Source organism: Onychostruthus taczanowskii, unplaced genomic scaffold (genome assembly GCF_017590055.1).
Source record: "Onychostruthus taczanowskii isolate IOZ18803 unplaced genomic scaffold, ASM1759005v1 scaffold43, whole genome shotgun sequence".
Classification (NCBI taxonomy): Eukaryota; Metazoa; Chordata; class Aves; order Passeriformes; family Passeridae; genus Onychostruthus; species Onychostruthus taczanowskii.
In genome coordinates, this window is record NW_024501792.1 from 5,581,193 (window position 1) to 5,603,591 (window position 22,399).

Below are 22,399 nucleotides of genomic sequence, written 5' to 3' on the forward strand. Positions count from 1 at the left end.
AAATCTCCCTGGCATTCAGCTAAATTAACTGAGGCAAGGTGCTGAAAGAGCTGAGAAACTTAAGTAACTTCATGTAACTAAAAATCTGTATCTTGGTTCTTGTGAAGGGAACTTGGGGGAGCTCAAACCTGTTATTAATGTCACATAATATTCCAGTGTGAGGAAAGGCTCTTTCCTGTCTTGCTTTAGTGTAAGTACTGTCTTTTCCTAGTAGCAATTTCAAGAAATAAATAAAAAATGCCTCCCTTGTGGGAAATGGATTTGTAGAAAATTCTCAAAACCTGACAGAAGGATCACATAGTATGTATTTGTATGTAAACACTGAGACAAGAAATGCTGACTTAGAAATGCTATGGAATAGGACAGATATTGCTGAGAGAGAAATGGAAATATAAACAAGTTTTAAATGATGGTTTTGTAAAAAAGACCAGATACTTTGGAGAAATAGAACTAGGAATGATGTATTGCATTAGGACCTACGGGGGGTAGTTTTAGATGATTGACTTTTAAGACATGAAAGGCATTTTGTCATCTCAGTTGCCCCATCTGTGAGTCAGAAAAGAGCTTAGTCTGACACATCCTCAGATAGTTTTTTTCACACAGAAAATGCTGAGCCCATGCAATGCACACAGCATTCCTCCTTTGCCTAAGGTGGGATGCAGGAACTGCTCCATGAAGACAACCAGGACTCCTCTGCTTCCTTCCCCTGAGACTCCGCCGCACCCACCTGCCACGCATTTCTTATTTTGAGGCATTTCTCACCTAAATCAGGGAGCCAAGAGGGGAGTTTGGGGCTTCAGCTTACCGACGGTGAGGAAGGCTGTGGACAGGGCAGAGCCGTGCTCGTTGCTGGCCTCGCAGCGGAACGGCCCGGCACGCTCGGGGCTGACGTTCCGCAGGCGCAGGGAGCCCCAGCCCGCCCGGGGCACCGAGGGGCACCGGGGCTCTGGCCCTGCTGCGGGAGGGCTCTGTGGTCCGGGGGGAAGCCCCTGCGTGGGGTGGCCGATCACGAGGCCTCTGCTGTCGTACCAGCGGATCAGAGGAGCGGGCAGGCCGGTGGCATTGCAGGACAGGGTCACGTCCCCACCTGCCACCACGGTGGTGTTGGCTGGGGAAGAGGTGATGATGGGGACAGAGTCTTTGCCTGGGGGGAAATGCAACCGAAGAATGAATTCAACTAAGGGATACGACACTTAACGCCAGAACAAGTCAATTTAAAAAATCACACGTGATTCTTTCTAACCATTTTAACAATTATTTCTTCTCTACACAGCATCTCTAGACTTCCCTTCCAGACTGAAGAGATCAGCACAGACTTCACCTTAGGCTGATAAAAACCTACACTCAAACTGCACTTTAACTTCTCTAAATGACAAAGACTTGACTGTCAGTGAGGAACACAGCACAGGCAAAACTGGTTTAGTCCATTCCACACACACAGAGGCCAGGAAATCTCTGCTCAGCCAGGCTGTGCACATCTCACACCAACTATAACTGGTCCAGAGAAGGTTCAAAGCTTCAGCTATGCACGACAGGGAGAGAACAGGGACAGCAACAGTCTTGCCAGCAGAAATATGCCAGCAGAAATCAACTTCTCTGGGTAGTAGAAGGTATCTTAGAGAGAAAAGAGATCAAAAAGACTACTGGTACCTGATCCTGCAAATCTGATAGAGGGGAAGTATGCATTAACCCCAAGCCTGATGATTTTTGTGTAAACTTGATTATGGAACAGGCTTAACTACTCAGCAGCCAATAGTACTAGGAGTACCAGCTCACCGAGCACAACAGGATCCTGATTCCATTTAAGAATAAATCGCATCAAGTCCAATCATAAGCTGATTTGATTGAAGCTGATAATCCAGGTTTTAAGTATCAAGCAGCCACACTACCCCTGAAATCCTTGCATCTCTTAAAATCCAGCTGAAAGCACCTTCTTTGTAAGACTAGAGGTCAGAAACAAATTAATACATCATCTAGAGGAAAAAAAATACCACAACAGAATAAAGCTTAAAGTATAAATGCTCAGTGTGAGTTCTCAAGGCTGCAAGTGCTCCTACCTGGCTGGACACGGAGTCTCCCCGTGGACTGCACAAAGCCAATTCCATTGTTTCCCACACACTGGTACAAGCCAGAGTCCTGCAGGGTGACCCCACAGATCCGCAGGTGGTTTCCCGTGGGGAAATGCCGTGGGGAGGGCCGGAGAGGAGCCGCGTTGTGGAGCCAGCTGAGGGTGGGAGCAGGGCTGCCGCCGACCTCGCACCAGAAATGGACGCTCGCTCCCGCGGCCACGGTTTCGTCCTGCAGTCCCCTGGAGAGTGAGGCAGGCTCTGGAAAGGGAAATGATTCTACATAAATGCCTTAGACTAAGTCCTGAAAAAACCGCTGTGAAACATTACACAGGCTTATCACATCCAAAGGCTGAACAAGTGCCACGAGCTGCACAGCCCGAAGCTGCTTTTCCCACGCATGGGCTTATTTGAACGGTTTCTCCCTTTTATTTCAACAGCCACACGTTTGCATTAATCTTGTAAATAAAAGACTTCTATTTTCAAAACAATTAATTAGTGACATCCTCCAAAAAGAGGTGTGTTGTGCATCAACACCCTGTTTTCTGAGAAACTCAAACACACACATTTTAAAACGCAAATAAAATCTGTCACGAATGCAGAAAAACTCAAATACCAGGAAAATCTTCTACAATGGAAAGGGGAGGTGAGGAACAACTAGCAGCCAAACAAAAAAGGCCAAATATAGGATTATGTTTCTTTTGCTTTTGTTGATGTTCTCATCCAAACATATCACCTTCCCTCACCAGTTTTTGTTCACATACAACCTCAAAAGAAGTAAATCTGGTCCCTGGCACATTACTGACACTGGCACTCTGTAGGAAAATAAATGGATCAGTTCTTCTCTTGGAGTTTGTTATCCTTCACTGTTTCATTATTTCAGACTGTAAATGGTTTGAAGAAATAAATAATTATGGATTTTAACTTGGGAGAAATGATGGGATATGGTCATTATAAACAGATTTGCGTTCTTTATTTTAGTATGCTTAAGGTTGAGAAAGAATGCAAGGCTCTTTGGAAGCAGATGCCAAAACTAGCAGGTATATGAAGGGTGTGTTTGTTGCCTGGATGTGAAAACGTCTTTAATTCTTACCAAGTACAGTAAGCGAATAGTTAACATATTTCACTGCTCCGGAGTCACTTCCCACCACGCAGGAATAATTCCCAGCATCCGAAGGCTCCAGCCGGTCGGTGACCAGGTGGGAGTGCAGCAGCTTCCACCTGCCCCTCCTCAGCGCATCCCGGCCGTCTTTCACCCAGCGGACGGGGCCCGGAGCTGACCCGCTGACCACACACTCCAGGGTCAGGGCGCTGTGCCGGGGCACTGCCAGGCTCTGCGGAGCCGGCGGGTGAAGGATGTGGGAGCCACCTGAAGAAGGGCCTGCAGGAAAGGAGATGAATCGTGGAATAGAATCACAGAATGGTCTGGGCTTCTGGTCACCTTGCACTAGACTGGGCTGTGCCAAGCCCTGTCCATCCTGGCCTTGAACACTTCCAGGGATGGGACAGCTACAGTTTCTCTTGGCAGAGACACTCACAGGGTCTCACCACTCTCACAGGGACCCAATATCTAATCTAAACCTGCTATCTATCAGTGCCATTCCCCTCTGTCCTGTCACTCCAGGCCCTCTCTCTCCATCTATCTTGTAGGCTTCCTTCAGGTACTGGAAGGTCACAATTAGGTCACAATGTCCTAAACCTTCTATTTTACAGGCTGAACAATCCCAATTCTCTTAGTTCTTCCATGCAGGAGAAACCAACCAAGCTTTTAAACCACACCCTCCCATCCCATTCTCTGTCCTCCTCCATGTCTTTCAAACACTGCATTGGGACTGAGCACAATGTTGTAACACTGCCTCCCAAAAGTCCTGCTCCAAAAGAGATTTGGGGACAGAAGTATTAGCAGCATTCCCTTTCCAAAGGTGACTATCTGGGATTTGAAAAGCAGTCACGCTGCTCCTCCACAGTGAGGGGAAATAAGAACTGAATGTGCAAAGAATGCAGTAGAGGTCTTACACACCATGGTGCTGGAGGCACTGACAGGCCTTGCTAAAAAAGGGATGTTATTTATTCTGTTTGAGCTGTATTAATTCTGGAAAGCTGAACTGAATACTCACGTGTGACTGTGAGCTTCCGTGCAGTGAGTTCTACTCTGAGGTCATGAGTAACTGGGTTGTATGCTGCACACTTGTAGGATCCTTTGTCTTCTAAAGATACATTCAAAATTTGCAGGTTTCCAGATGGAAGAATTAGGTAGTTGTCTAAACAAGTGGGGAAGGTGAAAAGAGGATTAAATTTAATTTAGTTTCAGAAGAGGTCTTCCTTTTCTGTAATTTTTTAAATTATTTTGTCAGCTATACCTATTTATTCTAAATACAGAATCAAAAAGAAATCACCATGCAAAGGAGACTCATTTTCAAGGGTAGGTTTAAACAAAGTAATTTGTACAGGAAGTTCTGCACGTTTCCAGAGGAGTTTTTTCCTTTAGGTTCAAAGAAAAAACTCCAGGCAAGCTTTTGCTGGATACTTATATTGCACAAAACACCTCACCTGTTGATTGTTCCAGCCATTTCCCCCGCACCTGGAAGCGAACCTGTGCTTTGGGGTGACTTTCTGGCACCTTGCACCCAATGAGAGCTGTGCCTCCTTCCTCTGCTGCAACAGCAGCCGTCCCCAAGGCATCAAAGTCAGCTAAACCTGGAGAGAGTTGGGACAGGGTAAGAGCAGTCACGGCTTGGGAGAGGGGAAGGGCAGCAAGCTCAGTATTTGTGTTCAGAATACAGTTGGTTTCATGCTGGTTATCTTCCCTGGTGCAGCTTTTGGATGTTCACATCAACAGATCTGGTCTATCCTGCAGCCCATAACAGCATAAACCCTCCTTATCCACTTCCTTGCTACAAAAAGCTTTTACCTGGGAACAGTGAGGAGAAAAAAAAAATTCCTACATTCCCTCAACTGCTCCCAGAAAAGCCAGCAGAGACACTGGAAAGCCTGCAAGACTCACACACGCTCTGAGGGCACCACAGAAGACAATTCACACTGACAGCAGGAAGCCTGTCCATAAAAACATGGAATTGTCTTTCTGGGATGATAATGAGGCAGGCAGAGAGCTCCCAGCACCTTCTTGTGTGCTGCCAAAACTCCAAGGGAGGAGGGAAGTGTAAAAGCTGCTCTCCTACTCCCTCCATGTTCAAACTTCTTTCAGGCTGTGAAGTTTTCTTATGTTGGCCACCCTTGGAGCTCTCTTGAGAGGGACTGGCCATGGGTCAGTACTTTACCAAAACACTTATAAGAGATTTTCCTCCCAAGGGGATTTTGGACATGCTCCATAGATGAGGTACCCTTCCAGAGAAATCACTCAAACCCTGCTTGACAAAGACCTGATTCAGAGAGCCCACAGATCCCAATCAGACAAACCACGCTCGTGCAGGAATATTGTACTCGCATCCTCAGCACTGCACTGTCCTTTCCATGTGGAAGACATTGTCCTTCCTCTTCCAAATCCCTTGAGGCCACACAATTTACAGATCAAGAATCAAGGCAAAGACTGATCAGAAGAACCAGTGCAACTAAGAGATGGGAAACTGTCCCTAAGAGGTGAGAAGACTGTCCCCACCTGAAGAACATCAACACCGGTTTGATCAAATCAAATGAAAATCTGCAGCTCCCACTTATTTCCCAGGCAACAATTCCCAGAGATTTCTCCTCAACTCTCAAGCACACTTCTGCAATGGTGTGGCAGCTCAGCTGTTCTTTCAACATCCTTTGTGAAGGGAAGCATTTGGGAATCTTGTATTTTCAGGCCAATTCATGGAAATTAATATTATTTCCTTGAATAACATTTGTGTTTGCTGAAGGAGACCCCTAAGGTCCTCCAACTTGAAACGAGGCTGACACCAGCACTAAATCTATCAGGTATAGTTTGATGTAGCTGAGGTTTTAAAAGCCTCCAAGGATGGGGACCCACAAGCTTTCTGGGGAATCTGTTCCACGGCTGCATCACCTGACCGGTCTCAGATGATGTAATTAAAAAAAAAGGCAAGAAGCGTACAATCCATCACATTGTACATACTGGCTGTGGAAAAAAACACCCCAGAACATTCTGATCTGGGCATTTTCTAAAAGTCAAAGAACAAACCATGCAAGCCAGCTGAGAACTGGCAAGGAGCAAAGAACAGAAATGCAGATGAACTTACTGCCCATGGACACCGTGGCCGGCCGGCTCAGCACGGCGCCCACGCCGCTGCTCGCCACGCACTGATAGCGCCCACACGTCGCCGGGCTCAGGGACACGACTGTCAGAGATCCTGACTGGATTTCCACCTCTCCCACCCTGCTGCTCAGAGGCTCCCCATTAAACAGCCAGGAAATGCGAGCTGTGGAGGGCTCGGCAGAGCAGCGCAGTTGGACGGGCTCACCAGACTTCTGGACAGTAGATGAGGGCTCAGAAATGAAACGGGGAGTTATATCTAAAAGGAAAAAAATATATATATTGAGTTAGAGACCAGAATTTTGCATAGACACAGGTGATAAGGTTAACAATGTGTTGACTGGTAGGAAAGACCATATAAAGCGTCTCTAAACTCTGAGTTGCAAGTGATACTCAAGCAAGTCTTTTCCGTGGCAAGAGGAACTCAGGAGAGATTCCTGCTCGCTCTCAAACACAGGGAAAACATCAAGATTCAAACCCCACAAAGGGGGTAACAACAATTAAATGGGAGGTAGGTGCAGTAAGGGGGAGGTACATCCCCAAGTGTGCACAAGGCAGAGACGTCACGCTTGCCAGGGCCAGCAAAAATTGCAATCCCACTGGATTTATCCAGAGGAAAACAGCACCCGTCACCTGAGGAGATGGAGCACAGGAACACGCAGCTGTAGCTGATCTGTCCCATATGAAGCAGGCCTGGACGTGACTTGTAAAATGCTAGAAATGGCAGGAGCCTGCCAGGTATTTACACAGAACCGTCTCCGAGTCTGCAGAACTAATTAAAAATAGCCGGATAAAAAAAAGCTGGACGAACAGCAAAGGCTCTTGCTAATTCCAAATACATGGACTTCATCAGGACAAGGATGATGAATTGGGCATCCATTATCTTTACTCACTAAAGATGAACAGAAACAGGAAGAGCTGCTAATAAATAAAAGGTTCAATTCCACAGAACTTGGTTATGAGAATCCATTTATTTGCCAGAAGAAAATTCCTGCTTGTTGGAAGAGATTTTTTCCTATCCTGGCCAATGAAACACTGGGAAGTATTTCCATTTGTTTTCTATTGAATTCTCCACTAAAGATTTTGCATGAAGGAAGCAAGCAAAAGGCAATTAACACCAGTAATATTTAATTGGTTAGTAATATAAATTAGGAGAAAAAACTAAATTAAAAATAGACACATTGGCAGGGAAAAACAACTTCTAGTTTGTAAAGGATCTAAGGAATTCCAGATAGTACGGGTCAAGATGATATTAAATGACATCCAAGTCAGAGACAGTTTTCTTATAGGTGGGGCCCTGGGTTCATGCTTTTCTTCTCAAGTCAGTCCATCCCAGCTCTGGTTATGAGTTTCAGATGAGAAACTGCACATTTTTAACTGAACCATAAACTATCTGCATAAACATAAAATAAAACTGGAAATTAAAGTGTGGCTTCACTTAACAAAAAAAGATGAAATCCATAAAAATGGTATCCAAGCATTTCGCAGGACTCCAGATGTCCATTTTTAGCTTTTAATTAGAAAACTGTTTTTCCTATTAGTTCAGTTTGAATTTCCAGGGATAAGAGGGAAGCACTGACCTTTCAGTTTGCTTGCCACCAATTGCTATGAAATCATACTGCTACTTTCATCTTCGCCCCTGCCCTCACTTCTGACACCAACCTTGCACTTCGCGTAAAAGGCAAAATTGGTAGCAGTGACCCTGCAGCTGGAATTTATCTCCTATGACTGCTTGAAAAATAAAATTTATCCCATTTGCTCATAACGATTGGCTATGAAGTGCTAAAAGTAGTAAAAGCTTCTTTTTTGTGTGGTTACGTTAAGACAAGCTGACTACACAGAGCAGATGTGTCAATTAAAACCATCCCTCTTCTTTTTTTTAACACCAGAGCTGTTCCAACTGCAGCCACGCATCAGCTTTCGGATTTCAAAGGGCTGATTCCCCTCTCCCCCTGAAAATCCAAACCCCTCCCAACCCCTGGGAACACAAGATGCACTGCATGCAGCAGAACCGGCGTCCAGCTGAATCCATGGAGATCCCAAGGAACAAGCCCACATAACCCAGAGTCTTCCATGTTCTGGAGCTTGCCTTGAGCCAAGTTTTCACAAGCAAAGTCATATATTGAGTGTAAGGCTGTGTTTCAGTGCTCCATGCTTCCTTAAAAGCAGCTTATTGACAATATCCATTAAAGTTGGCCACTTTGAAATGCACTCCCAAGCGTTGTTTGTTCCAAAGTTTGAGCTCAACCCCAAAACCTCCAAGTCCCCAGCACTTACCTGTGCTGGTGACAGTGACAAGGCTGGTGGCAGCAATGAGGAGCAGTGCCTGGAAGCGCCCAGGGGCTGGATGCATAGCGCCAGATTATCCAAATTGAAAGCCCAAAGCTCCAGACTAAGATGAGGCACGGAAACAGCTACAAAACAAACAGGCACATGTCTACCGTGAGCTTCAGGAGTCCGTCTTTTAACTCTCTTACAACAAAGTGTTTGGGGTTTAAAAAAAAAAAAAAAAAAAGCACAACCAGGAAGCAGCTAATATTCTTTGCAATATAGAAACCATCTGTAAAAGTGAGTTAGAGCTGAACTTCACTGTGGTTCCAAGTACTATTCTTAATGTAAGAGTTTTTCCACAGCTGGGGCATGAGGCATCCGCATTGAACCGCTCTGCCTTGATAAATTAGACTCCGTTCCACCCAGAGGAGCTGGAGTCCAAAGTAAACAGCTTATCTATTGGAGATAATATTGTTTGCAAACAATAATCATTTGACCATCTATCATCAGGCCGCACTTGTTTTACAAGTTTCTATGAATCTACTGCCGCGATGCCGCTACCGCTCTCAATTGCTCTAAACCTGCTCACTGAGACCTGTCATCTGCTGGCTCCTTCTGCTGGGCTTTACAGGCAAACCATAGCAATGAGAAAACACCAATGTTGGTCTTGTTCTCATTTATATTCCCAAAAATTGGTGCTTTCTCCTATATCCTTTTGTGGCATGCATTATATCCACTTTTATCTCCATGGCTGCTTCTAGAGCGGGCAGTCCTTTCCTTGGCCATATCACACATGGCCATTCAGCTATGTGAGATCTCACGTTCATCATCAAAAATAAAAATTACATCACTAAACCAGCAAAACACAAGCGAAATATTATCCCAGAGGCTGTTTCCAACCTAAATGACTCCACGATAAATTGTTATACCAGCAAAATACAAACTAAATCATGGAATCAGCAACAGAACTTGCCCGAGGTGAGTCTCAGGAACGGTGTTTCTGACACACTGAGTCTCAATCAAACGCTGGTTTCTCCAAGAAAACAATAAATCCACAGCTGTCATTCATGTAAATGTCCAACTGGCCTTGCGTAATGCCATGATGGATAAGATCTGAGCTCATTTAGCACAGTTACTTCATTTATCAGCCCAGCCATACAATTCCACTGCTGATAACACTCAACATAGACTTTAAACATCTCATCTATCAGCTGCATATATAAACATGTATCCAACACACACACAATAACTGGGAGTTTTACTTCAGCACAGAAACAAGTGCAGAAATACACATGCTTGGTAGGAGTAAGTCCCAGTTTACTGAGTGTTCACAGAGCCATTTGCTTTCCAAGAAGCTGGATCCAGATATCAACAACAAAATTATTCCTGTGGTTTATTTAAAAATAACCATATTTTACCATCAGAGCATCACTGTGAATTATATATGCAAATGAAGCATCAGGAAAAGCCTCCAATCATAATTAAATAATCACTCTGGATTTCACGGAGCTGTTTGCTCACTGCCACTTCTGCCCACAAACTGCACTCTGGGTTACACTGACAGCTTGAGAGGGCAGCAAAAAACGCTGTCGAGTTCTGCTCCCATTTCTAGGCAGTTTTATCTGATCCAGCAAATTTATTTCAGCTGTTGGGAAGACCCGGCGATCCTGTGGCCCAGGCTGGCTCCCAAGGCAAGCCGGAGCTGTTCTGGGAAGCCACAGATGGCAGAAGAGCCCAGCTGTGCCGAAGGGGTTGGTTTATTTGAATTCTCCCTCGGTTCAAGGGCAGGAGCGCCGCTCCACCAGCGCACGCAGAGGACAAAGTAAACACCCAGAGAACTTGTTAACATCAAACACTTTGCTGAAGAGGGCTGGGGGCAATGTTGCTTTTTGCCAAATCTTCCCTCCACTATTTATTTATCAAAAGCAATGAAACGTATATTCTGGGTCAACTTTAACCCCAGCACATGGAGCTACTGGGTTATTTTGCAGCTGTCTTTTTAAACAAGGCCAGCTCATTATCTTTAACTAAACTTTATCTTTGGAGATCTACTTTATCCAGGCTCTGATTTCCCTCTGTTTATCTTTCTCCTTACATGTTCCTCGCTGCCAGTGTCAACAGCTACTCCTCTTTTGACCTACCAGTTTGGCTTTTGCAGGCTTGTGGAGTGGTAAGATCAACTGCAAAGCAGTGAGTACACAGAGCGAGCCACAAAGACCAAAGTTCTCTGACAGGGGGGAAAAAAAGGAAAAATATTGTCTTTAACTGGAGTAGAGTTGTTCAGCACTGACACTTGGGCATCTGAATGAAGCTTCTCAACATCTGCAGAAACATCTTGCTCACCAGTAGATCTGGGAACACAGGGGAAGATAAGACCCAGCAACCCAACATAACCCAAAAATGCTTCTTTCTCTTTATTCTGCAGATGGTGACACTCCAGAAGCCCCTTGTTAAATACAGAGAAGAAGACAAGACCACAGCTCATAGTTTCTTAGTCTTTAGAAATCCCATGGAGAAACTCTGCCTCTTCAATATTGTATCAAAAAAGCCCTAGGGATGGAAAAACATGACTCTTCCCCTCTGCCATTTTTTCAATAACCCTAAGGCGTTATTTTGACAGCAAACTGGGACATTCTGACAGCAAATACCAGTCACTGGGGTCCCGTTGGGATCTGAAAGAGGAGCATCTTGGTGAGGTGTGACTCCATTTTAGTGTCCTGGACTCCAAGATGAGCTCTGCTCAGAACAAACTCTGCCCACTGCTCACTGTTCCTAGATTGGAAGGATGTACCTCCATCACTTGCGGATCAAACAGTCAAAATTATTTTGAAGTAAGAGGTGCCACTGTCTGAGCATTTTAAACTAAAAGAGGAGTTACTAATATAAACAATATTCAAGGTTAAATAGAGACAGACATGGTTTTTGTGGATCAGGAAAATGTACGTTTCACTTTCACTGGCCATTTCTCCAGCCCAGCAGAAAGGCACAGCATGGCAAAGGCCACATTTCTCCTACTTCCACCCAGACCTCTTCACCTAAAGTCATCCTCCAGTTATCTTCATGCAGCACTTGACCTCCTTGTCAGCTCTGAAGTAGGTTATTGCTCATGGATCAAGGGAAACAAGGAAGATAACAGACTTGTGTCAGGGGGAGGGGTCATCCTGACCATTCCAATGGCTGCCTGTCCCTGGGAAGCATGCTGCACACACAGGGGCACCCAGAAATGTGTGCCTGCTACTTCTGGACATAATTAGTAAGATGAAGTATTTCTGCACATGACACAACTCTAGCTGTGTGCCTCGTTTGTCACAGACCCTTTACAAAAGGAACCCCTCAGCACAGAGCTGTGGGGACAGGCATCCAGCAGCTCCCAGTTTCAGCCCCACAACCTTGGAATGCCGTGCACAGGCAAGAAAATAAACCATCACCTCTAACTGCAAACAGAGGGGAAGGCACAGTTCAACAGTGAACAGCACAGGAGCACAGGAGCAGGGCTGTCCCCAACACCAGAATGGCACATCAGCCTGGCACACAGGATGCTGCAGGGCAGCTGGCACACAGCCAGCGTGGCCTGGAGACCTCCCCACATGGACATGGATAATCCCAGACCAGAGAGCAGCCTGCGGGCTCACTGAGCACCCTACTGAGCCAAGATGGGGAGGCACAGGCTCCAGAGCAGCCAGGATTTCTGCAGCCCTGGCAGCAATCCTCCTGTCCTTCCCAAAGCTTCATGTTTGTCTCTGCTCCTCCACAAACCAGTGGTCTTCAATGCACAGCTCACAGGTCTGGTCCCAGCACCGTAACTTAAAGCTCACCTCCAAATTAACTCACTCCTACCCATGTTTGCCCCCAAGTAAGGTTTCACACTCTAAAAGATGATAAAATGCTGTTTGCCATGCATTCCCACGGTGCCAAGCTCCAGTGTCCTTCCAAACACAGCTGAGATCCTGCCCCACTTATTTACTGGACCGTGAACTTCTCCTCTCCACCCTTGCAGCTGAGGGCAGAGTCACTATGAAAAGAGCATTATCTCATCCCCGTTTTGGTTTAGGTCCCTGAATCATCTTCCTGCCATCTCAGACCAGCTGGCAGGACACCACCAGGACCTCCCTTCCCAACAGCCGCCACCCCACCTCGATCTGTTGGTGCTCCATCACTCCCCGCTCCAACACTCTCCCAACCTTCAGTAAGCTGTTCCACGAGCTGCTAAATGAGGAAGGGTTTCTGCACTACCCAAATGTTCCAGGTCCTATAAACCTTGGGTAGAAGCAGAAGGAGAAGGAGGAGGAAGGAAACAGCACGCTTGGGAACAGAGGGAGTTATTCAGGTTGCCCACTCCACCGCCAGGAGCTGACAGCCTTTGCTAAGAAGCCCAAGGAAAAAGTGACTGAGCCTCAGGGACGGCACTGCCCACCAGCTGCACTCTGGAGTGACAGCCCTCTGGAGTGTACCAGCTTTGGATACACAGATTTCCCATTTTTTCTAAACAGCACCAACTCAAAATTGATTTATCCCACCTCACTTTATAATGCCATATGTGATTTAACACCCAATGCTCAGCAAATTGGTTTTTTTCCCCTAGGTCATTTATTAGAATTACCAAGAAAAATTTCATTTTAACTTGCTATCAGTATAACAAAACCCACAAATTTTCAAACCACCTAAATTTAGAGCAAATGAATCCCCTTGAATTAAGTAAAATACTCTGGCTTCAGCGTGAGCAAGCTGAGTTAGATCATTAAATCTCACACCAAGACACCTTAAAAAAAAAAAAAAAAAAACAAAAAAGAAAAAAAGGAGGTATTGAAGCCTGTGGCATTCCAAGAGAAAGCAATCAGACATTCCTGCCGCTCGGCTCCTCAGTGATCTCCAGAGCCTTTGATCACTGACTGTCTTCATGCTGTCCTCCTGGGGTCTGGCAAAATGAGTGTAACAGCTGGCACATAGACTTCATTAGCTTTCGGGGCTGGGAGGAGCGGGCTCCAGCCCGGCAGCCACCGGCAGCCTGCCCGCGGCTTCACGGGCGAACCTGCCCGGTTTATTCCCGGCGCTGCGGGGCCGGGACAGCCCGGCGGGGCCGCACGGGTGACAGCGGAGCGCTCCGGGGATGGGACAGCCCGGCGGTACCGCGCAGGTGACAGCTCGGTGGTGCCGTACATGTGACAGCGGAGCTCTCCGGGGCCGGGACAGCTCGGTGGTGCTCCGGAGCCGGGACAGCGCAGGGGACAGCGGAGCTCTCCGGAGCCGGGACAGCGCAGGGGACAGCGGAGCTCTCCGGGGCCGGGACAGCGCAGGGGACAGCGGAGCTCTCCGGAGCCGGGACAGCGCAGCCCGCGGGATGCGACAGCCAGCTCCTAATGCCAACCCGCGCGGCTCGGAGTGCCAAAAGGCAACGGAGCCGGCCGAAGCGTCATTTTTATGAATGCCTAATGACCACTCAATCATTAACATCAACCTTTAAAAAGCAAATGCAGCACCTACAGTGTTCATTACCCTCCCCCTCCCCCCCTTTCAGGGTCTCAATCGAGTCAGTCAAGCGTGCAAACCGATCCTGTCGCCAGCAAAAGCATTTCCTTTCACTGTGGTCAGCCAAAAGCAGGGGAAAAAAATGGAAGTGACTTGGAGTTATGGCACCAAAAAGGCCAGACAAGCAAGGAAATAATCAACTCCACATGAGCCACTTCGAGCCCATCACAATGAAAAGGGCCTACGACTAACCCCAGGAAAGGTCAGCGGGACTATGGGGGTCAGAAGCTGAAAAAGGCAATAGCGAGCAGCTGCCAGCTGCAATAAGAATCAATGTGTTCCTAATTACACTCCGAAGAGAAGGCTCGAGCGCCGGGAAACGCCGGGCTGTAATCACAGCTTGGGCAGAAAACATTCAAGTGCTCCCGTTTTACCCTTCTCCACCTCGAGCACTGGAGCTGCAGTCTGTGTGCTACTAAATCACAGGAAGCCGAGGGCTGGAGATAAGGAGCCAGGCAGCTACAGAAGGGTTGGGGATTTTATAAAAAAACACGGTAATTAAGCATTCGTGTTGGAATTATGGCATCACCAAAGAGAGGATTTTGTGAGTGTAAGCAATAAAATTACATTCTTCAAAGGGATTTTGCGTGTGCTTTTAGGAAACACACAGAACTCTGCAGAACAGTCCCATACGCCTGGGATTTTCTTAATGCCCAAAAAAACCAAAACATGTGAAAGGGAAAACCCCAGAAAAATCAGTTTGCTGACAGTAACCCTATAAACCAAGCGTGAGAGACACAAACGGGTCAGAACACAATGAAACGGACGCCAAGGGATCCGCAGAAACACTGAGGAGAGAGGCAGTCAAAAATTACAAGAAAAAGCATCCTTTGATGTTCTGTTCATATTTATTTATTGCATTTTAAACAAATGAAAGTGCACCCTCCAGATCCTTATCAGAAGGATAAGGATCTCCTGAATAAAGGAGAGAAATTACAGTTGCTCAAACTTTGCAATCCTCAGCCTGGATTTCAGTAATGCCTCCACATTCCTGCCCATACCCATGCCTGGCACTCACACCCACCAGGGCTAAGCCAGATCCAAGTGCTACCTATGCCAATTCCCACCTAAGGATTCAACTGGTATTTTTACCTCTTTTTAGGTAACATATCTTTTTATAAGCAGCCTTGCGTGGAGCTTTTTTCTTGCTTCATACCATTGAACCCCCCATGAATCAGTGATGAATCCAAAGAGAAATATTTTGGGGACTAAAATCCCTTATCAATTGTGCAGCAATTTCTAATGGCACATCACTTCATAGAATGGCTTGCATTGGAAGGGACCTTAAAGACCTGAAAGTTGATATTTTTGTCAAAATACAGAGCAAGTGTTTGCTCGGGTGGCAGATGGCAGGAAAAACAAACAGTGCTGAGCAAACAAGACAGTGACTGAGCCCCAGAGAGGACAGGGGATCCCACAGCCTGACGGTCTTTCTCAATAATCAGGCAGATGTGTTTTCTACAAAGCTATAAAACACCCTAAATATTGTCATTAATTTACTCAAACTGCTCTAGGTAAGGTCCAGTGCACAGGACAAAGGTGACACAAGAAGAGGTTAAGCAACTGAGGAAAAAATAGCAGTAATAGCCCAAACCATGGCCAAGAGGCTGTATGCCTCAAAGATGGAGAAGGATGTATTTTTTATTGGATTTTTCTATTTTGATTTCAGGCCTGGAAAGTCTCATGGTTGGTATCAGCTGTTGGACTGGGATCAAAGTTTAGCCTTCCATTAATCTTTTGAGTTATATGTGAGGCTGATAGAGAATTATTTTTTTTTTTAGAAGACAGTTAAGATTACTCAGATACTTAATTTGCACTCCAATATTTCAAAAACACCTTGACTTTAGAACCTTGGTCTTGGTGTACATATGGTCTTGATAGAAGAACGCATGCTTTGGCATGGGTTGGAGGAATGGATTTGGGAGCTGAGGGAAGGAAATTTAACAGTTTGTGTACTGTGCCTCGGCACACACAGATGAAAACACTCCCAAGTCACGACTCTGCTCCCGAGACACATCTGTGCCCCCGGGGGGGAGTGCTGGGGATCCCATCCTGCCATTCCAACACCGGTCACAGCAAGACGGGCATCAGGAGGAAGATAAATAAATCATCCCAGAAGCCACACTTTCCTCTCCACAAACAGGCGTAACAATTAGTTTAATTTTATTATTAACTTCAGCAAAGGAGCTGAGACAGTGCCCCTGCTGCCACACTAATGAAGTGGGAATGGCTCCTGCCTCCTCTGGCCTCGGGGAAGCCAGAGAGCAGAGCATTAGCCTGATACATAGTTCTGCTGGGCTGCAATTATGCTTAAATGCCTAAATCAGGGCTTCCAGCCCCCAAGGGAGCAAAGGGTGTCATTAGTTGAACGGTTCCATCACAGTAGGCCAAATACATACAAAATTCTCACCCTTTGCTCTTCGAGGCCCCCTCAGACCTCCCCGTCTTGATCTCTCCTGCTTTGGCACTACTTTGCCTCATATTTCCATTTTCTTCCCCACATTTAGCTCAACACCTGTGCCACACCACTGAAGGGACACCTGTGACAGCTCTGCTGCCTTCAGTCATGTCTCTCCGAGGGTCCTCGGGCCAACACCCCCTCCCCTCCTTCCTCAGGGCTGGCCTCAGCCTCGGAGAGAGGCGCCTGCTTTACTTCTCCAGCTCCGGTTTTTAGCAAGAATGAGATTTCGCAACCAGTTTTTCAGCCAATTTAAAGATGGGCTGCTGCCGAGGAGGGCAGCAACACCTTCCTTCAGGACCTGGCTTGCATTCTCCTATCTGCACCAGGGATCCTGTGGCCAGCAAGTGAGTCAGATCTGCTGGCAGATGCAGCTGAAAACTCAGCCAGGGAAAAAATGAGGTTCAGTTTTCACCTGGATGAGGGAGCAGTATAGCTCCCCATGCAGTCCTGGAGCACCAGCCCAAAGGAGGGGCTGGGAAGGGACATCCAAGAACAGGAACTTAGCACTTGAACAGCGTGAGGCCTCAGCCCAACTCATGAAGCACCACCCTGCTATGCTGAATAAACCCTGGACTGCAAGAATGTGTGCAAAACTGAAGAAAAATATACAAAACCAAAATCCAAGTGAGCCATGCCCCTTTTCTCAAGGGAGCTAGGGAACTCACCATCCTAATTATCCACGCTACAGGTGCACACACCACAAGCAAGCTGGAGTAACTGCCTCAGGGAGTGGTTTTTTCCCCTCGAAAAAGCTTTCATTGTGCATGTCAAGGACCATCACCCATGATTATAATTTGTCTATGGCTTCTAAAACCAGAATCCAGCATGAATAAAAAATAAAAAGGACTAGAAGAATCACAGTCTTGTTCTGGTCATCAGAAAAAGCTGTCATACTCTCAGACAAAGGTGCTTGTCTCCACACAGGCTGCCTAAAGGTTCCCTTCCAGTGGCACTCTCTCACCTGTGTGGTTTAGCCCTGAGAGAACATTGATGGAAAGAACTGGAACCATGGCTGAGCTCTGCTAGAGGACAGCGAGCTCATTCCCCAGGCAATTCCAAATGAACACTGACACCTCGTCCTTTGGTAGCCTCCAGCAAGAACCAGCTCTAAAAAACGCAGACAAATGGGTTCTTTTAGCTGTGCTAGCCCGAGTCCAACTCGGTCTGTTGTAACTTGCAGGGATCCATGCTATCCGTGAGCCCTTAAAGGGAAGCACAGCCATTAAATCCACACCTGCAGCCAGAATTTATAGCAACCTCATCTACTGCTGTCTTACATCATAGGCAATTAGGAGCCTGTGAACTCATGGCTGCAGGATATGGGAGGTGCACTGGAACCAGAGAGCCAAGCCTGTGTTACAGCACAGTCGTTAGGCACCTCAGAATTCACCGTGCTGGAACTGTGCTCAGACTGGAGCAACAGACCCATCTGGACTCTGCTTTCTAAACAAAAGTGCTGCCCTGCACTCCAAGTCACTGCTTCCCCCCCTTGTTACAGCTGTCCACAGGCTGTCACAGGCAATGCCAACACTCCCTGCTGCTGGACCCAGGCTCCAGGCAGAACAATGCTTATTAAAAAGCAAACCAGCTAACCAGGGACAGCTGAGGGAGAGAGCAGGAAAGACCCCGGCCTTTCCTCCCCCGATTAAAACAAGCCTTCACACAATCCATCCTCCAGCCTTACAGTAATTCAGTTTTACTGCTCTCCTCCCCTCCCTTCCCCCACGCTCAAAAGACCAAACCTGGTTTCAAAATTGAAGTCCGAGCTCTCTGGCAAATGCACACTTCTGCACTTCTTCACCTCGAGGGAAGGAATCCTGACACAACTGACAATATTGCTTAGCAAAAGGAGCCCCTTTGCCTCAGGCCCAGATAAAAGCAGTAGCTCAGCAGAAAAAGAAATGAAAAAATTGTGTTGGTCAGGCCAGGTTTGCTACAACAAACCAACCTGGCTCCCAGGCAAGGAGAAGGGTAATGGAGCATGGGGGAAAGAGAGGGAGGCTTTGGGTTGGCTTTGCTCAGTGGTGTTGCACAACCCAGCACCGGTGCAGCTTCCCGCCTCCTTCCTCATGCCAGCAGAGCCAAGGAGAGCGCTGATCCAAGGGAGGGAGGCAGCAGTCATCATGGAGCTCTGGCCTGAGGGTTTGGCTCCTCCAGCCCTCCTGCTTCACTCACTGCAGCCAAGCCCAGGCTGCCAGCTCAGCCCTGCCAGCAGCAGGGACCCCTGCCCAGGGCTGGGGGCACTTGGGGCAGCACCCTCACGGTGGCAGGTCATGAGTCACAGCCCAAACCTCCTGCAAATCGGGGCCATGGCAGCTGTTCCCAGCAGAACCAGTTCAAACACGAGCAACTGATAGGAAAGGAGTTAAGTTTCATCACAGGGACCAGGGAGAACTTTCTGCCAGGTTCACCTGACTGTGCCCTGCTCTCACTCGCTCAGACATATCCTGCTCTGCCGAACAGGATTTCTCTTTGCACGTCCAACAGCAGACTGGCAATTCCTGGAGACACCTTCCCAAAGAAAGATGGATGCCACAGCCACAGCTTCACCACATAGGACGAAAGTTCCAGACTCTTCATAGCAGATCAACTCCCCCACGAGACTTTAATGCCGAGCTCAGCAACACGGGGGCCCTGCAAAGATAACCGGCTGCCGGGATTGATTCCATCCCACGTTAGCATCCATCAGATAGCAAGAAAAACAAGATTAAGCAGCACCACGGCATTAGTCTTCATTTAAACTTGGCAAAGAAAGCAAATGTTTCTTTTTTGTTGGCTTCTCTCTGTGTGTTTTTTAAAGCAGTCCCAGGCTCAGCCAGGGAAAGGTGCCTGGACTGTTTAATGTTGGGGGATTAGAAGGGACAACACTTGTACACTCGCCAGAGCCCAGATAAGCAGGGAGTGCTTGGTTAAGCAGGCAAGCATCTGCCTCCTGTAATATATACATTGTCCCAGTGAAAATAAACAGCTTCACACCTTTGGCTCAGAGAAGGACTTGAGCTGCTTCTGCATCCTCAACCTGCAGCCTCTCCACTCAAGGCTGAAGGGTCAGGAGGGTGAAGGTTACTCACAGTTCCCTTATTCCAAGCCTAAGGCTGGAAACTTTCTGTCTCCTCTTGCACTGAGTAGAGTCTCTGCTGCTGCACATCAGATCTGGTGTGCTTCCTTGTGTTCACTGTGCCCAGAGCTGTTTCAGACAAACTCTGAACACGTACACTTTCTACACGTGCTGGTTACGTACAAGCCACGGCAAACGCACTAATTAGGAAAAATGCTAACTTGGAAACTGGACCCTTTTTTAAGTGCTCAGCCACAAAGTCCTTAATGTAGAAAACCACACCTCAATTTAATGCTGCCACCCGTCACTGGAAATCACAGGGCTGAAGACTCCAGCCATACCACTGCAGTACCCACCACCTACAGTCTGCTCCAAACTCCTCTCTGGTCCATCTCTATGCACAATTTGGAAGTGCAATCTGCACCCCAAAACCATGCCTCAGCCTGAATAGCTGAATTTAAAATTATATCATTAAGTTTGAAATTTCAACATACTTAGAGAGTTTTGATAATAACATTTTTGATTACATCCGTTGCCAGCTTCCTTCTACACCCTGACAGAGATTTAAAGTATACATTCCTATTTCATTCTGCAACAGAGATTAGTGGCAGGAACAGAAAACATCTTCTGTTCCAAAAAACCCTCGGGGTTTTCCTCCTTCTCTTGCATTTTATTAGAGGAGTCTCAAATCTCCATCAAGCTGCAATATACTGTCACTGCAAAGCATTTAAGGCAACGAGTACCTGAGTGCTACATTGAAATCCACCTTCGGAAAAAGCTCCTGAGAAACAAAGAGATTTCCAAAGCTATCCCAAAGGAGAAAGTGCTCCCCAGCAGTAACAGCCCTCAGCAAGCTTTATGAAAATTTGAGCCTACGCTTGAGCGTATGGCACGCAGAGCCCTAATTCAAGAACTTTTGTGAACTCTTATTGTGGGGAAGGGGGGGGAACAAAGGAAAACCACATGCTATTGTTTATTTTGACTCCGCAATACATTTAATCTACATGGAGTTGGAACATTACACAGCAAAACTCCTCAGCTCCCAGAAATTATGTACAGCCAACAGCAGCAAAGCCCGTTTTCCAAAGGGAGAATGCCATTTTAAGTATGTTATCTTCACCCCACAGAGCACAGAACTCTCCAAAACGCAGCTGAAAGCTGCCACCAATGCTTCCAATCCCACACCCCAAGAGCATGGGATCAAGGCAAGGCTACTGGCACTCATGACACAAGGAAAGCTCGTGGGGAAAAGCAAGGAAAGCTTTGGGGGAAAGTCCCCAAAGCTGGGGACTTCCACCAACTTGACCTTGAGCTATGGAAGCTTTTCTCAGTAAGACTGTGACTGCCTGGGGGGGTCCCCGAGCAAGAGGAGCCCCAGGCATCTCACACCTTCTTTGAGCCTATCAACAGGAGCAGACCTTGATGCATTCCAAGATGTTAAAGCAACAAGACCCAGCATATGAGCTGCCAAAGAATTATTCCAGTGTATCCACAGGGATGATAACAGATCTCTCTACATGAATTCCTCTGCTATAGCTGCACAACTCCCTTCCAGCCTTGTCTCCTATACTGGAGGTGTGCTAACAAGGAGTGCCCACATGTCACAGAAGCCTTTGGTGTCCAGCTCACGGACACCCCCAAGCAGCTCCAGAAGCCGTGGCTCTGCTGATGAGTTACAGATCTGCCCTAGCACAACTGAAGAACCATCTTCCTAAATAAAGCACCCACTGCCATCCCCCCTTGTGCCCAGTGAGTTCACTCCCCCAGCCCCAACATTCCAGCTCCTTTACACAACTTCTGGATGCAGAGCCCGCTGCCTCATGTTGGGGTACAGTCACTGCCAGCGAGGGACCGGAGCCGTGCAAGCGCAGCCCGGGCAGGTGCCAGCACCAACTCTCTCACCTACAGCCAGAACGTGCAGACAGGTGATGTCATGGCCAGAGCAGACAGGTGACATCACAGCCCAGCAGCCCACAGGCACCTTCTCTCCATGCTGGTTTATCTTCTCCTGCACCTGGGAGCAGAGGCCTTTGGCACAGCCCCATCCTGGCCCTCGCCGGGCCGGGGGCTGGTGCAGACACAGGTTGCTGTGAGGTTTCAACAGGCTGAATGAAACGGTGAAGAAAGATGCTTTTCAGAGGGGGAGGGGAGGCACACACGTACTGAACAAATCATCTGTTTGGAGCGCTGGCTCCTACTTGTTCTCAGTTATATTATTCACTCAAGGGTGGATTAATCCATCACTGCAAAGGAATCTCCTGATCTCAGAGATAAAGGCAACAAGTCATGCACCGACTGTCTGTGGATCCTCCTGGAAATGGCCAGGCTTTCTCATGGCCTTATTTGGGCCGATCTATCAGCTCTCAACTAACAACAAGCAAGAAAAAAAAAAAGAAAAAAGAAATTAAAAACTGAAAACATACCACCTGTCTACAGTAACTTCAAGTGGATTGATCTGGAAGCAAGCAGGGCATTTCGACTCCGAACAATCACTGTTTGTTCCAGAAGGGGCCACTTGAACTGTCCCCTCCCTTGTTTTTGTTCCCCAGGAGAAGAACAGTCACCTGGGTCCTTACCATCCAAACTAACATGGAAAAAACATTCATTTCTTGCAAGATTTTTTTAAAGTGAGGCCTTTTACCTCGAGAAATGGTTTCTTTTACTCACTGGGGACTGGGAAACAAAACCCCCTGGTGCCATCCCATCCCCCTGCAGGAGCATCTCCAGCCAGAGCAGGCTGCACTTGGACAGAAGGTGTCTACACAGAATAACACAGCAATTCCAGGAGGTTGGACATCACCAGCATG

The 22,399-nt window shown here is 47.1% G+C and overlaps 1 protein-coding gene across 2 annotated transcripts in view; it reads right to left on the reverse strand.

Annotated features, from left to right (window-relative positions):
* CDON (cell adhesion associated, oncogene regulated) overlaps window positions 1-22,399 on the reverse strand; it is a 56,694-nt gene that overhangs the window by 28,684 nt on the left and 5,611 nt on the right. For both annotated transcript variants that reach the window (XM_041413953.1, XM_041413954.1), the window contains exons 2-8: window positions 8,554-8,690; window positions 6,263-6,535; window positions 4,617-4,763; window positions 4,184-4,327; window positions 3,160-3,447; window positions 2,058-2,327; window positions 806-1,144 (exon numbers count right to left, since the gene is read on the reverse strand). In XM_041413953.1, coding sequence (XP_041269887.1) covers window positions 806-1,144; window positions 2,058-2,327; window positions 3,160-3,447; window positions 4,184-4,327; window positions 4,617-4,763; window positions 6,263-6,535; window positions 8,554-8,629 — 1,537 coding nt within the window. In that variant the 5' untranslated portion in view covers window positions 8,630-8,690. The remainder of the gene's footprint in view (window positions 1-805; window positions 1,145-2,057; window positions 2,328-3,159; window positions 3,448-4,183; window positions 4,328-4,616; window positions 4,764-6,262; window positions 6,536-8,553; window positions 8,691-22,399) is intronic.